The following is a 12,830-nucleotide window of genomic DNA, read 5'->3' on the forward strand; positions in this document are numbered from 1 at the left end:
CAGAAAAGCAGATGGGAGCGCAGAGACTACTGCCAGTCATGCTGATGGCACGGTTTCCTTGTGTGCTCCGGATCCATCTATTGATTCTTACCTTACCCTTAATTAAGTGCAGAACAACTGAGGCACAAATATTCCTTGTACTTGTTCTTTTTGTCTATTCAGGGCCACCACACTCCTGGTTTGTGCATGGGTACAATGACAATACACATGAATATTGAGAATGCCACATGGCATTAAGGTACTGCTCTGCTTTGCCCCAGACTTGTTTCTGAAGAGCATGAAGGGTTTCCTTGAGGTGCTCTAATTAACTGTTTGAACTTTCACAAGAAATAAGAATTTCTACTTTTTAAAGCTGATTTTAAAAGCCATAAGCATCCCAGATGGACAGAGGGAATTCCCTCTCTTTGTAAATTTTACAATAGGATCTCCTTTCTCTAAAAGGAGGAAGTTATCTTAAATAAAACAAAACAAAATTCGGTGCTGTTTGCAGAGCCTCTCTTCTGTTACCTCAGAATGCTTTGTATGTAGTCTGTCTCTTGTTCTGCTTCCCAGGTAAGCTTAAAACTTTTTTGTAAAAAAAAAAATACTTAAAAAAATTTAGATACAGTAGAACAACTCAGTGAAATTCACATAATGTTTGAAATAAGATTAAAAGGCTGAATAGAGTTTCTGTCCATTCCTTCACACAAATACTACCTACATCATTTTTTAAATACTCCTTATGCCAAGTAGTTCAGGTTTTTATTTAAAGGCAAAAAGGTTGTCTTGAATTCCATTAACTGTGTTGTCCTCCAACCCACAAAGACAGTAGTTTTCACTTGCCTTTGGCAGAACCGTTCTCTGAGAATATGTGGGATTAGGAATACTGTTCCTAGACCCTGATTTCCATTATTTTTGAGTAATGGGTGCATTAGTCCCCTGTACTGTCCAATGAAAACTGTTCATTACTGAACTCAGTTGTTCCCTGATTGTGGTCAGCTCTGGACCACAGTAGTGCAAAGACCTTTCCTTGATGTTATTCAGGAAGCTGTTTGGAAATGTCATGAGGATGTACAGAGAATTGTAATGCAAGCATTCTGCCTTTTGTAAAATGTTCTGCAGAATTAAACAGTTGGAGGAAACCAGCTCTTAATTTTTGTGTGTCCCATGTTAATTTTTCTACAGAATATAGAATCACGGTTGAAAGTGTCATTGCCCAGTGATCTTGGAGCAGCTCTCACTGATGGTGTTGTTCTGTGCCATTTAGCTAATCACGTGCGCCCCCGATCTGTTCCCAGCATTCATGTCCCCTCACCTGCTGTTGTAAGTATGTGATAACGATACTATTTTATACGTGTCCAGAATAACATCCAACAAAGTCCTGTAATCCAGACAAATGCTAAATCCAGCATCCTCCTCTGTGAACATACATGACAAAAAATAACCATCTCTTCTGTCTAGAAAAGGTCTCTAGCATCATTACAAGAAATTATATTTGGGTAGTTTCATTTAAATGAAGTTACTTCGAACACAGACTGTAAGAGAATGTTAACATTTCAAGTCCTCCCTACGTTAACTTGAAAACTAGTGAAATAAGAGACAGTTTAGTGTGAAAACTGAAATAGGATATTTCAAAAGATCCAAAAAGTTCAGGAAAACAGATAGTAGAGACACATAATATTCTCTACGACGTTTAGGGTCTCAATACACAAGACGCTGAAAAACAGGCAGAGAAGCCAAGTTGATTCCAGTGTCTACTTCACAGCACTACAAATTTCTCTGCTTAGAAATTCTAGCAGAGCACACTCAAGCTACTTGGAGAGCAGCATTTCCTGGAACAAAACAAATCCAGTCATACCTTTGTGATAACAGGAGAAAAGGCAATTGTATCTGGGGACTGTTGAGAGCAAGGAAGGAAACATGCAGAAAAGTTTAAAATTTTTGAACTTTTTTTTTCTTACCCTGCCTAACTGCAGTGTTTCTGGAAAGCAATGAAGATCATCTATTTCTGAGTGCATTACTTTTTGTCACATAGGAAAAGCACAGGAATAAAGAAAGGTCAAGACCTGTGAAATAATGACAGATTATTTACCTAATCTGTATTTGTGGAATTCAGAAAGTTCATTGAAAATACTTAGGGTCAGCTACTTAAAAGTATGGACGAGCAGATTGCTTGTTATGCACCTTTAAACTGTATAAATAAGGGAAAAAACCTGAAGATTGTACCTTGGAGAAGAAGTTGAAATATGCATGTTGTGTTTGCTTTTCCTTATTTTGGAGTCAGTCTTTGTGCTGGTTGGTATTTGAACTGGCACTTACAGGACTGCCTACTATATCATTGTGGTTCCTATCCCTTGGACTTAATGTGAACAAGCAGATGTCCTCATTATTTTGGGAAGGGTTGAACTGGAGACACCAACATTTTAGGCAGATTGTGGAATCATTAAGAGAAAAGGCATACAGCTGCTTTTCAGAAGACTTGCGTCATTGAGAGTATCTTTTCAATGGCCTGGGTTTATGTGCTGTTGAATATTCTGTGTTAGGAATTAAATCATGGCTTTGTCATATAAATCCCAAGGAAGAGGCAGCCTTTAGCCACACGGCTCCAGGAGCAGAAGAGGCATCATGGCATTCCTTAGGCACAATGTGATCTTTGTATTCCCTTCATCCTTCCAGAGAAAGCAGTCAGTGCTAGCCTTTAACCTGCTTCCTTGGGGGAGAAATATGGCGCTTTGACGGAGCAGAAACCCCACCGCTTATGAAAAAGTATTGAACATAGTGGCTACAGCAGCCGCTGCGTGCTGCTGTGTAGACTGTTGGTAGCTTGTTCAAAGGAGCCAGAAGCTTGTGTGTCTTTTATCAGAAAAGAATAAGCTCCAAGAATAGAAACAAGACAGAGCCCGTGCTGTGGTATGTGTGTGCAGAGGTGTGAAAGCTAACTGTAGAAAAAAACTTGCTTGAAAAAATGCCAGTGAGTGCAATTCAGACAGCTACATCAAACACATCTACAAGAGGCTTACAAGCAACAAGCTTCAGTTCCAGTTTTCTTCCATTATTTTTTTGCTTCATCTAGCCTTTTTTTGATTTTATCCCTTTGTTAATTGAAATATGGTTTGATATTTCTATATTTCTGTATTGTAATCCAGAAGAGACTCCAGATTTGTTATATCATGAAATAGCTCTGAAATCACGTGGAAGCCATGCATGTGTGTTTCATTCAAAATGTATTTTTAAAAGTATTATGCTGTAGTCACTAAAAGCATTAGCCAGTTTTATGTAACAGCTTGTATATAAATAGTGCACAGCTTAGAATTGTCTTTTTTTAAAAAAAACATACAGCATGCATAAATTAGCTTTTTCATAAAATAGCTTTGAAATTGGAGGTTCCTTCTCTAAACAGAGCCTGCTTTAAATTAGAGAAGCTTATGTCAGTGCAGTGTCTTTTTGGCAAAGAGATTTATTAAGAGTTCTATTTAAATAAAAAATAAAGATCTTTTGAAATCCTGCCAATTAAGAGCACTGTATGCCTGCCTGCTTTACTTTGCAGCCTAAACTTACAATGGCAAAATGCAGACGAAATGTGGAGAATTTCTTGGAAGCTTGCAGAAGGATTGGAGTGCCTCAGGTATGTATTTCTACTATCCTGAGAAAATGTTTCAGGTGCAGTTTTGTGTTATGCTTCAGAAAATAAAACTTTGAAAGACTGAATGAAAACGGAATGATTAGAAGTTTAGAAGGTTCAGGTATAAGCCATGTCTTGCAGTATGGATCAGACTTCTGCATTGTCTTCAGAGCAAAATGAAGTCAGATATAGCTTATCAGAGGTCTGATTCACTTACTGCTGTGTCTCGAATTTGTAATAGCCAATGCAGTTTGAGTCTGCCTTTAGAATTGCGAAGTGTTTCTTGTAAAGCAATTGCAAGATTAGATGTTTGACAGCTTAAAAGTGGGATAACATTTGGATGATGTTTTGCATGTGTTATTTTTATCCCAAAGCTTTTCATGTTTCTTCAGAAAACTTCTCTTATGTAAATGTCTTTACTGTCTTACAAACAAGTTGCAGTATTATTGGCCTTTCTCTGGTGGTAGTTATCTTTGCATAGATCCTACTTCTTTTGTTACGTGCTAGTGGTAGAAGTCTATCTTCTGGTATTCCTTGTCCCCTTCTGAAACTTGGAAGATCTAGGAGGTGGGAGCATGTAAAATAGTCTTATCTGAGTCCAGTTACCCTGTTTTATGCTGTCCTGTACTTTCCCCTTTGTCTTATTCAGCAGCTGTCTCAGTACAAATAGTTTTGATACCGTGTTTTCCTTAATTTTACTTCTAGTGCATCAGTTTGTTTGGTTTCTTATACTGCTAAGCATTAGTGTTTCTGTTGTAGGTGCTGTTTTCTTTTGTATTGAGAAAGGGAAAAGTAGACCTAGTGACTCATTTCCCAGCTATTTCTAAAAGCAGTGTTCTTCAGTCAGTTGTGCAGTGTTTTCTGGTGTTTTCAGATAGCTTCACTTGCAGGCATTTGAGCCATTGGGATTTCAGGATAGCATATTTATTGAGCTGCCTGGCAATTTCACATGACTCAGTGGTGAATCGCGTTGGAACGTGGTAGGGAGTTGTAAGTGATTGTTGGTACTTTGAGACCCTGCACTATTTTGGTCCCCTAAGAAACTTCAGGCTTTTATTCCCAGCAGAACTGCACAATATAAATTTGTCTGGGGCAAAATTGTTCAATTCCATCCCAGCCTCCCTATGAATAGCTCCCTCAGATACGAAGATTTAATTTTTATGGGATTGCAGTACAGAGCAGATCACTGAAATGACCCACATTTTAAAAAGTGACCCACAGGTGAAAAAGCCACTGAAGAAAAAGTCCCCTATAGATCTAGTCTGCTACATCTACTACACCTACTGTCTAGGACCCTCCTGTTTTTCTCATATTTCTTGCTTTAATGCGAAAGAGTTCAAGGAGAGTGTTTCTGGGGAAACTTACTGAAATACCCCCACCTGAATTCTAAAGTTGCTTTCACATGTCTACATTACATATCTACTGAGATGTGAATGTAAGATATCTGTATGCAAGAATGGCGTGGCAGCCTAGTATATTTTTCTTGAAAAGATGCCTGCAGGTATTTCTGTTCATTTAAATTCTCATTACAAAAATAAAAGGCTTTCTGAAAGTATGGATCTATGTAGAAATACTTACCTTCTAAGGGGAAGGCTGCTTTTAGAGAATGCTAATTACAGGCACCACAGTAGAGTAGCTGTTTCTATAGGACTTTGCTAGTTAAAGCTCTGGCATCAAAAGAAACCAAGAGTTGAACAGATTGGTATGTGTGTCTAGATTTCACTGATATACAGCAGTTACCTGTGTGAAAGGGAGGGAAAAGATACATAGTGGGAATAGCTACAGAACACTTAATCTCTTAACTAGTAATAGATATTTCTGCAGGAAACCGCATTCAAGCATGTTACACATAAATAATCCCTTGTCCTACTGTTTTCGTTAATTGAGATAGATGTGGAGACTTAGCTTTGGTGAGTACTCAGTGCCAATAGCATCTTGGAAACCCGTAGCCTCTTCATTTCCCCTGGAGAAAAATGGTTTTCAGTAAGGCATGTGCAAACTGCTGTGTTTCACAACAAAGAATAGATACGTGTTTAAGCTGTAAAGGTGACAGGCACCTCACTGAACGCTAAATATTTGCATTAAGTGAGCTCTTTTCGATGGGAGTCTTGCAAATTCCTTTGTGAGATTTAACCAGCTGTGATATGCTTCTCAAACATGTAGGTTATATCTGAGATGTCTAGTAACTGACTGCTTCGTGGATGTTGCTATGACTAACTGACCTTTTTTTTCTGTCTGTTTTCCCTTCCTGCTTACACACTGTGGACAGGACAATCTTTGTTCCCCTTCTGACATTCTTCAGCTAAACCTCAGCGTTAAAAGAACAGTTGAGACTCTTCTTTCCCTGGGGACAGATTCAGAAGAATCCAGTCTTGTCTCCCTTTCCATTCAGCTCTGGGGCTTTGTGGTGTTTTACTGTACTCTGATGCTAACACTCTGTATGTTCTATCGCTGGGTCTTTTTTCTCTAGCTGAAGGGTAGTGTTGCCGCTTCCTCCCTCCATCGCTCCGGTGCTTGGGAAGGATTTTGGGTTTTGTCAAGACTGTGTGTATGAAGTGCTTTCTTTCCCACTGATGGGACAGAGGTGACAAGTACGATGTGCAAACACATTGGTGCACCCACATGACCATCTGTGACATAATTCACATTTGTATTTGCTGTGTCATATTTAGCAGATATGTTGCTTTTACAAGGGAGAAAGTGCTGTCCATGGGCTAGAGCAAGGGGCAGAGGTCAGGACATGTGGGTGCATGCTATAGTCTGCTGGCAAGTGTGATGTAGTACTGGGAAAACTGCATTGGCAGTTTGTGCCTCAGTTTCCCCATCTGTATAATGGGATTTGCACCTACTTTGGTAAATCGCTTGAGGATTATCTGATGAAAAATGTTAAAGAATGCAAAGTATTTTTTTTTTTAACATCAGTGTTCTTGATGAGATCTCACAGTCTTGGGAGACATGGTCTGGTAAGTTTTGTCCATAGGACTTTGTAACTGGTACTTCTTTTTCTTATTCACAGTCCCATATCCTGCTTCTGAGAGCATTTGATTTCTCATATTTGTAGACTCTGGTGTATTCCTCTGAGTCAGGATTTCTAAAATAATGGCTAGTGAATCCTGAGCTCCTTGAGCTTCGTAACAGATGAAGAAGGAAATTTTCAGAGAAACTGAGCTCTTTACCAGCTTTGAGAAAAAATTTTCTGGCACAGAAGGAAAAATCATTAAGATTCTATCAAATGCCACAGAACGTCAGAGCATTTTACTGTGTTCTGGGTAGATCCTAACAAAAACTTGAGTTGCCACTTGATCGTGGGCACCACAACCCATGCTTGTCCTATGCTTATTCCCTTCTTCCTCTTATCCTGTCGTTTTCAGAAACCTCTGTATCATACAGTTGCAGAAATATAAGCCCCAGCTGCATGATCGCTCTTCACTGTTTTACAAAACTCAGGTAGTCTTCTGTAAAGCTTCAAAGCTTTTCCCTCCCTGGGAAAAGCATCCTGGTGCTTTAATGCTTTAATGTCTCAGGGACACCTCAGAACTTCAGGGCACTCCTCATGTGATGTGTAAAAGACCATGTCTCCTCAGAGTGTAGATTGATTCAGGGAACTCTGCTCAGAGATCAGTGACAGGTAAGTGTTAAGTAACATGGCTAGTTCCAAATGTGTTTTCAATAAATGTCTGTTATAGCTGAAAATACAGTAAATGGCCTGTAAGCCCAGTTGAAGTGGTGTTAGCATTCCGATGTTAACCTGGCAACAACTCTGAAGCACAGTTTAAGATACACAGGAGTTCAGTTGTAAATGTGGTCGCTACCAGTAAAAGTGTGTTATGGGTACACGGATCTCACAAGCTCGCGTAACATAAAGTGAGTATTTAACAAAAGGAGCAAGTAGAGGAGCTGATGCCCTCTTTTCCAAATCACACAAAGTGTTCCGTCCAAGCAAAACATTTTTGAGGAAAGAGGGAACCTTTGACAGGGGGAGATTGTTTTATTTTTAAATAAGCTATTTTTGCACTGCTTATTGGTATGAACTAAAACGAACTCTGTTCCTGTGTTTCTTAACTTCTCCTAATGAACACTGTGATAAAAGCTGCAAGGGGTTTTACACTAACAGTGCCTTCCAGTTTTTAAATTTTGTTTGTCATGACTGTCTGTGGTAAGGAGTCATTCCAAAGCTTTTCCCCTTATCTATTTGCCTACATAAGAAGAAAGATAAGGCTTATTTGCTCAAGTTTACAAGTGTTTTCTCCAAAAGCACACTTTTTTTCAGAATAACCTAAATTTGCTGGAAGAAAAATGTATTTCAGCCTGATCATATGGCTTACTGTGAAAATTTCAGTCTGGGTTCATTTGTTTTCTCTCCACTGAGCTTTGCGGGAGGAGTGTTGGCTGCCGCTGTTTATGCCGAAGGATTTCTTTAACATCAAAAATCCGTAAAGATTCAAAGAGTGGAGAAATACAGGTTGCTGTGGAAATAACGTGAAAAATAATCTCTGTAGCTCAATAGGAAGGACACACTTTGGTTATTGTCTACAGATATAGAGAACTGTTGGACATGTATCCTGACTGTTGTGGAGTAAGGATGGCCAGGATGTGCCAAGGACTTACGTAGGATGAGGCTTTAAATACATCTTAGACTGAGAATAGCACAATTATTAATAAACACTTTGAAACCTCTTTTTGCATTTTGCGTATTACTCTTTTCCTTAGAATGATTTTGGAGGTTCCCTGCTAAGCAGGTGTACTTCTGGGAGATAAACGAGCAGTAGTGACGCATTCTCTGCTGTAACACGAGGTCTTTCCTCACGTTTGATAGCTAAACAGGCACGAGGAGTCCCTCAAAGGCAGGTGTGTTGTGGAGAGGAAGGCATGGTTCCTTTCCTCCTCTCTGTTGCAGCAGGCTCGTCGTGTTGAAGCGAAGCTTTCCCCCCTCCTTAAGTTCACTTGCTTTTGGTTTCATAACCTGCTGCCGTTTCAGTATGGGCAGAGACAGAGGACAGTTTGCTGCCCCTCACTTCTCCCGCAGTCCTTTTTCAAATTCTTATTTGTACAGTTTCCCAGTAAGTGAACACAATGATTAGCCCAAGGCCACCTTCTCTGGGTAGTCAAGTTCATGGTTCTGTAGTCAGAAGCAGAAATCTCATCTCATACCTCTGTGTGTGTGTGTGCTTAGCTGTCCATAACATTTCATATTTCAGCCATCTTTTGCTTAATTTTTTTTTTCTTTTTGGTTGAGTGTTTTTCATCCGTTTTGTTTTTGTCTTTGTTTTGTTCCCCATTCAGGAGCAATTATGTTTGCCTCTACATATTTTAGAAGAGAAGGGTTTGACACAGGTAGCTGTGACTGTCCAGGCGCTCCTGGAGCTGGCACCCCCAAAGCAGCAGCAACTTCACCACTTGTCTGCTGTGTAAAGACCTCCAGGACCTTTTGGGTTACCTTGGCTAAGCAGAAGGACGCGAAGACTTTACTGCCCGTGCAGTGCATCCAAACACACAGAGCTCTGTTCTAAGGAAACGAGTTTCCGTGATTCCTGACAGGAATGTTTTACTTCATTTCTCCATTTTTTTGGAGTTCGCAAGAGTTTCCAGTAACATTTTTATTACCAATATTTTTGCCCCATATTTAAAATGAGAGTTCATTGGGAGGAGGGCAGGGGATTCCAGTGGCTGGCTGTTGGAGCCAGCTGTAGAAACTGACCTTGTAGACTGAAGACGTGGGTGTAGAATTTGGAAAGCGATTCCTGGGGGAATTGATTTGGGGAAAGAAGAAAAAAAAAAAAAGGATATTGCTGCAGTGGGCACATGGGGAATTAAATTTCTTTCTTCTCCCACCCAGGGTTCAAAGGAAGGGAGTTCCTTTGCCTCCAAAGAACCACAGCTGTTTCTGTTACATATTTTTAAAAATGCAACACAATCTTAACCTGCGGAGTTTGATAACAGAGTTGAACCTCGTGCAGCTGTAACTTGTGTTGGCATGTCCTCATTACTTAAAATTTTAAAGCGGGGAGGGGGGAAGCTAATGATTTTTTTTTTCCCAAGGGAAAAAAATAGTACATATTTTCTCTGCAGGAAACCCCTTAGTAAAAGATACTAAATCAGAACTGTTCAAAATGTACTAATCACATCAGCATTCTTACTGGATTCACTTTCTGTTTGGGTTTTAACATGTCTTTGTCTGAACACTTTTCCAACATCAGTGGAGGGAGATCTCCTGTGTCCTCTCACCTCCCCTTCTGGTCACGGAGGGATGTGTTTGGCTGCTCAGTGGTTTTATCAAACGACGCCTAGGTGTCGTCAAAAGTCATGGATGTACTTTCACTGCAGTGCGAAGAATTACAGCTTGCCATGCTAATCATTGGAAACCCGTTACCAAATAATATGTTTGTGAGAGGTTGAAGCATCCCATGCAGACATACCAACACTGATGAATGTCCCAGCAACTGAGAAATTTACCGTTTTAAGAACACGGTTACTGAATTTCCAGAGGTGGGCTGCATATTGTTAAAGGAGCAATCTCTTGCAAAAGGTAGCTTCTATTTCTGGGTTTGACAGGGCTTTAAATGAAGCCTTTTATTGTTGGAGCTTACGTAGAGAGATGCACTGGTTTTACAGAACTACCATTACTTCCTCCTTCTTTCCTTAACGTAAAAATGGAAATTCAATATACAGGAATGGGAGAGGCAGCTGAGAAGTTTTACATTTTGTTGGAAAGTTCATCTGCAAAACAGAGTCTAGCTCTGTGTGCTCTGGTCCTAGTGACGAGGCCAAGCTCACTACCAGATCAGTTACAGTATTTGTTTTTGCCAAAAGAGAGACCTTGCAAAATCCATTTCTCCACCCATGCAGTTCCTTTGTTAGGTTTTGGACAATTTAACACATCCCAGAACGTTCTGCTACTAATACATGGTGCACGGGGTCTGAAACCAACTTCCAGCATCAGAGGTATTTCATCTGGGGATACTTTTAAAGCAGAATACGCCAGGAGGATTTCATGGGGATAAAGGGAGAAGAAATGGGCACAGGCTAGCTAAAAGTCATTTTTGCGGAGGTAAATGTGCTGTGGGAACACTGGCAAGGACGGGTCAAAGCTGGATTTTTCCCCTTTTGATTTGCAGTTTAGTTTCTGCTCTATTTTCATGTGTTTCTTCCAAGGTCCATTGTGGTGACTGTTGAATCCCTTGTTTCACATAATTATTCCAGTTGCTTCTTACTGGCATTGCTTGATCACGTTGCAAGTGGAGAACACCTGAACTGAAGGGTGTTTGAAAACAGCACAGCTGAAAAGAGAAACCTTTTCACACGGGGTGAGCCCGATGCCCTGAGCACCCTGCAAGAAACGAAAATGCCAGTAACTGGCAATACACATAGGAAGAGAGAGCAGTTCCATACAGACGTACCTTCCTCCTTAAGTAGGTCTTGAATTTCACTTGCAAGGAGTGTTAGTTAGTCTTGAAGCGTTACATAAAAGCATCTGAAGTCTCTGCTGTGGAAGATTCTGCCACTCGCAAGCAAACAGTACAGACCACTAATGATCCTTGTACGCTCGGCTCTGCACACGGTTTGAAAGAGGGGGGCGCCGAGTTCGTCTTAAGGTTCCGGCGTTAGGTCACTGTATTGTTACAAGGGCGTGTTGCTTTGCAGTCGCACACCGTTCGTGGACTATTTAAATATTCCTGTTTTGAGAAAACTGTTCCCTTCATGGAATTGTGGGGGGAGGGGGCAGTGTTTGCTCCAGTCCGGCTTCCAGCGCTTAGGGAAAATGAAATTTAACAGTATTCAGGTTGGTGGAAGTTTGACATTTCAGGAATACTAGTGTTTAGGAATTGATGGGGTGGGGGGTTGAGTTTGAACTGCAAGAACCGGCCGTTTCCCATTGTGCCTGGTTAACGCAGCTACTGGGCTGCGCCAGCACCGTGTGCGCAGAGCTGGGCGCGCGGGAAGGGCGGTGGCTGGTGCGTCCCCAGCATCACTCACCTTGTTCTAAGCAGTGGTTCGCTCTGGCAGTTTCCATGTGTGTGATGATGTTAGTTTGACGTTTATAATCCTGTTTTCACGCTGGCAAATGCTAAATTTTGACCAGATGTTCAGGACAAAAATCCAAACTTGAAGTTTCATCGTACAGTTTATTTAATGTATTATACCAAAACCAAGTGTGGTTATCTTTTGCAAAAAATTGGTTGGGATTTTTCGGTGTATTTATGTGCAATTTTTGTTGAATCCCATGAAAAAGAGTATTTTAAAGAAAACATGTATAAAATTCTATTTTGTGTGTTAAAGCAAAGAGGCAATTGTCTTTCCTCTGGGGCATTTGTGTTGGAGGATGTGGGAGGAATCCATCTGAGTGTTCCGTGTGTGCCGGTGTTTACACACCGACTCCGTTGTGTCGCCATCCTTCCTCAAACCATGTCCAGCACGGAGCTGCGGTTGAGGCTCAGCAGTCACACACTGAGATCGAGTGGCACAGGCACTCGGGTGTCCAGCGTTTGGGTCTTCCCCCTCCTGGAGGGGGGGGGGGGGGCTGTCCCAGGGCCCTGACCTCGGTGCCCTGCGTAAAATACATCAGAGAGAACTTCTTACAGCTCCGAGAACATTCCTGTTGTTCTTGGTCGTGACACGATGGCAAATGGTATTTTTATCCTTTCACAACTGTAAACGGTTCTTTCAAAAAACATTTTAGGAACAGAGGACTTTTAAAGTGAATTGGGACATCTAAAAAATTCTTTTGTATAGCTATTGTGATGTTTTACAAAGCGATCTAATTTTGTTATTTCTGAAAACAGTGTAAACGTGTAATTAATAGAGTAAAGGATTTTAAAGCTTCATCCCATGCTGTATGTCTGTAAATACATTCCATAATTTCTAAGTCTGTTACATATAAATGTGTCTGAATATTGTATACTTTATTTTAAATTGCCTGTATTCTGCCAGTAGTGTGAACTTCTAGCACATCGATAATATGAGAGGAAACCATGGGTAATTTGAAATAAAGTTTTAAAACTTAAATGAAAGTTTTATCCTGCTGTTTTTCTGTTGCATCAATGAATGTCACATCCTCTATGTCGGGTGTTTGTTCCCCTTCCACATCGTCACCGTTGGCACTTGGTGGACCTGGTTTGTGTCTCTAGTTTTCAGAGTTAGCCAGGGTAGAAAAATTCTGGCATTTTTACACACATTCTGCAGCTACATCAGGAGCTTTTTCTCAGGGATATTTTTCATCTTCCCCAGACAG

General features: G+C 40.6%; 1 protein-coding gene across 18 annotated transcripts in view; it reads left to right on the forward strand.

Annotated features, from left to right (window-relative positions):
- LRCH3 (leucine rich repeats and calponin homology domain containing 3) overlaps positions 1–12,604 on the forward strand; it is a 68,261-nt gene extending 55,657 nt beyond the window's left edge. For 12 of the 18 annotated variants that reach the window (XM_040613007.1, XM_040613013.1, XM_040613003.1 and 9 more), the window contains 3 exons: positions 1,165–1,302; positions 3,527–3,604; positions 5,871–8,278. In XM_040613007.1, coding sequence (XP_040468941.1) covers positions 1,165–1,302; positions 3,527–3,604; positions 5,871–6,071 — 417 coding nt within the window. In that variant the 3' untranslated portion in view covers positions 6,072–8,278. Of the gene's footprint in view, positions 1–1,164; positions 1,303–3,526; positions 3,605–5,870; positions 8,279–8,884 lie in introns of those variants that run through there. The other 6 variants (XM_040613004.1, XM_040613011.1, XM_040613015.1 and 3 more) reach the window with 1 other exon arrangement.
- The last annotated feature ends 226 nt before the right edge of the window (positions 12,605–12,830 follow it).

The sequence above is a fragment of the Falco naumanni genome, chromosome 13 (assembly GCF_017639655.2).
Source record: "Falco naumanni isolate bFalNau1 chromosome 13, bFalNau1.pat, whole genome shotgun sequence".
In the NCBI taxonomy this organism is placed as follows: domain Eukaryota; kingdom Metazoa; phylum Chordata; class Aves; order Falconiformes; family Falconidae; genus Falco; species Falco naumanni.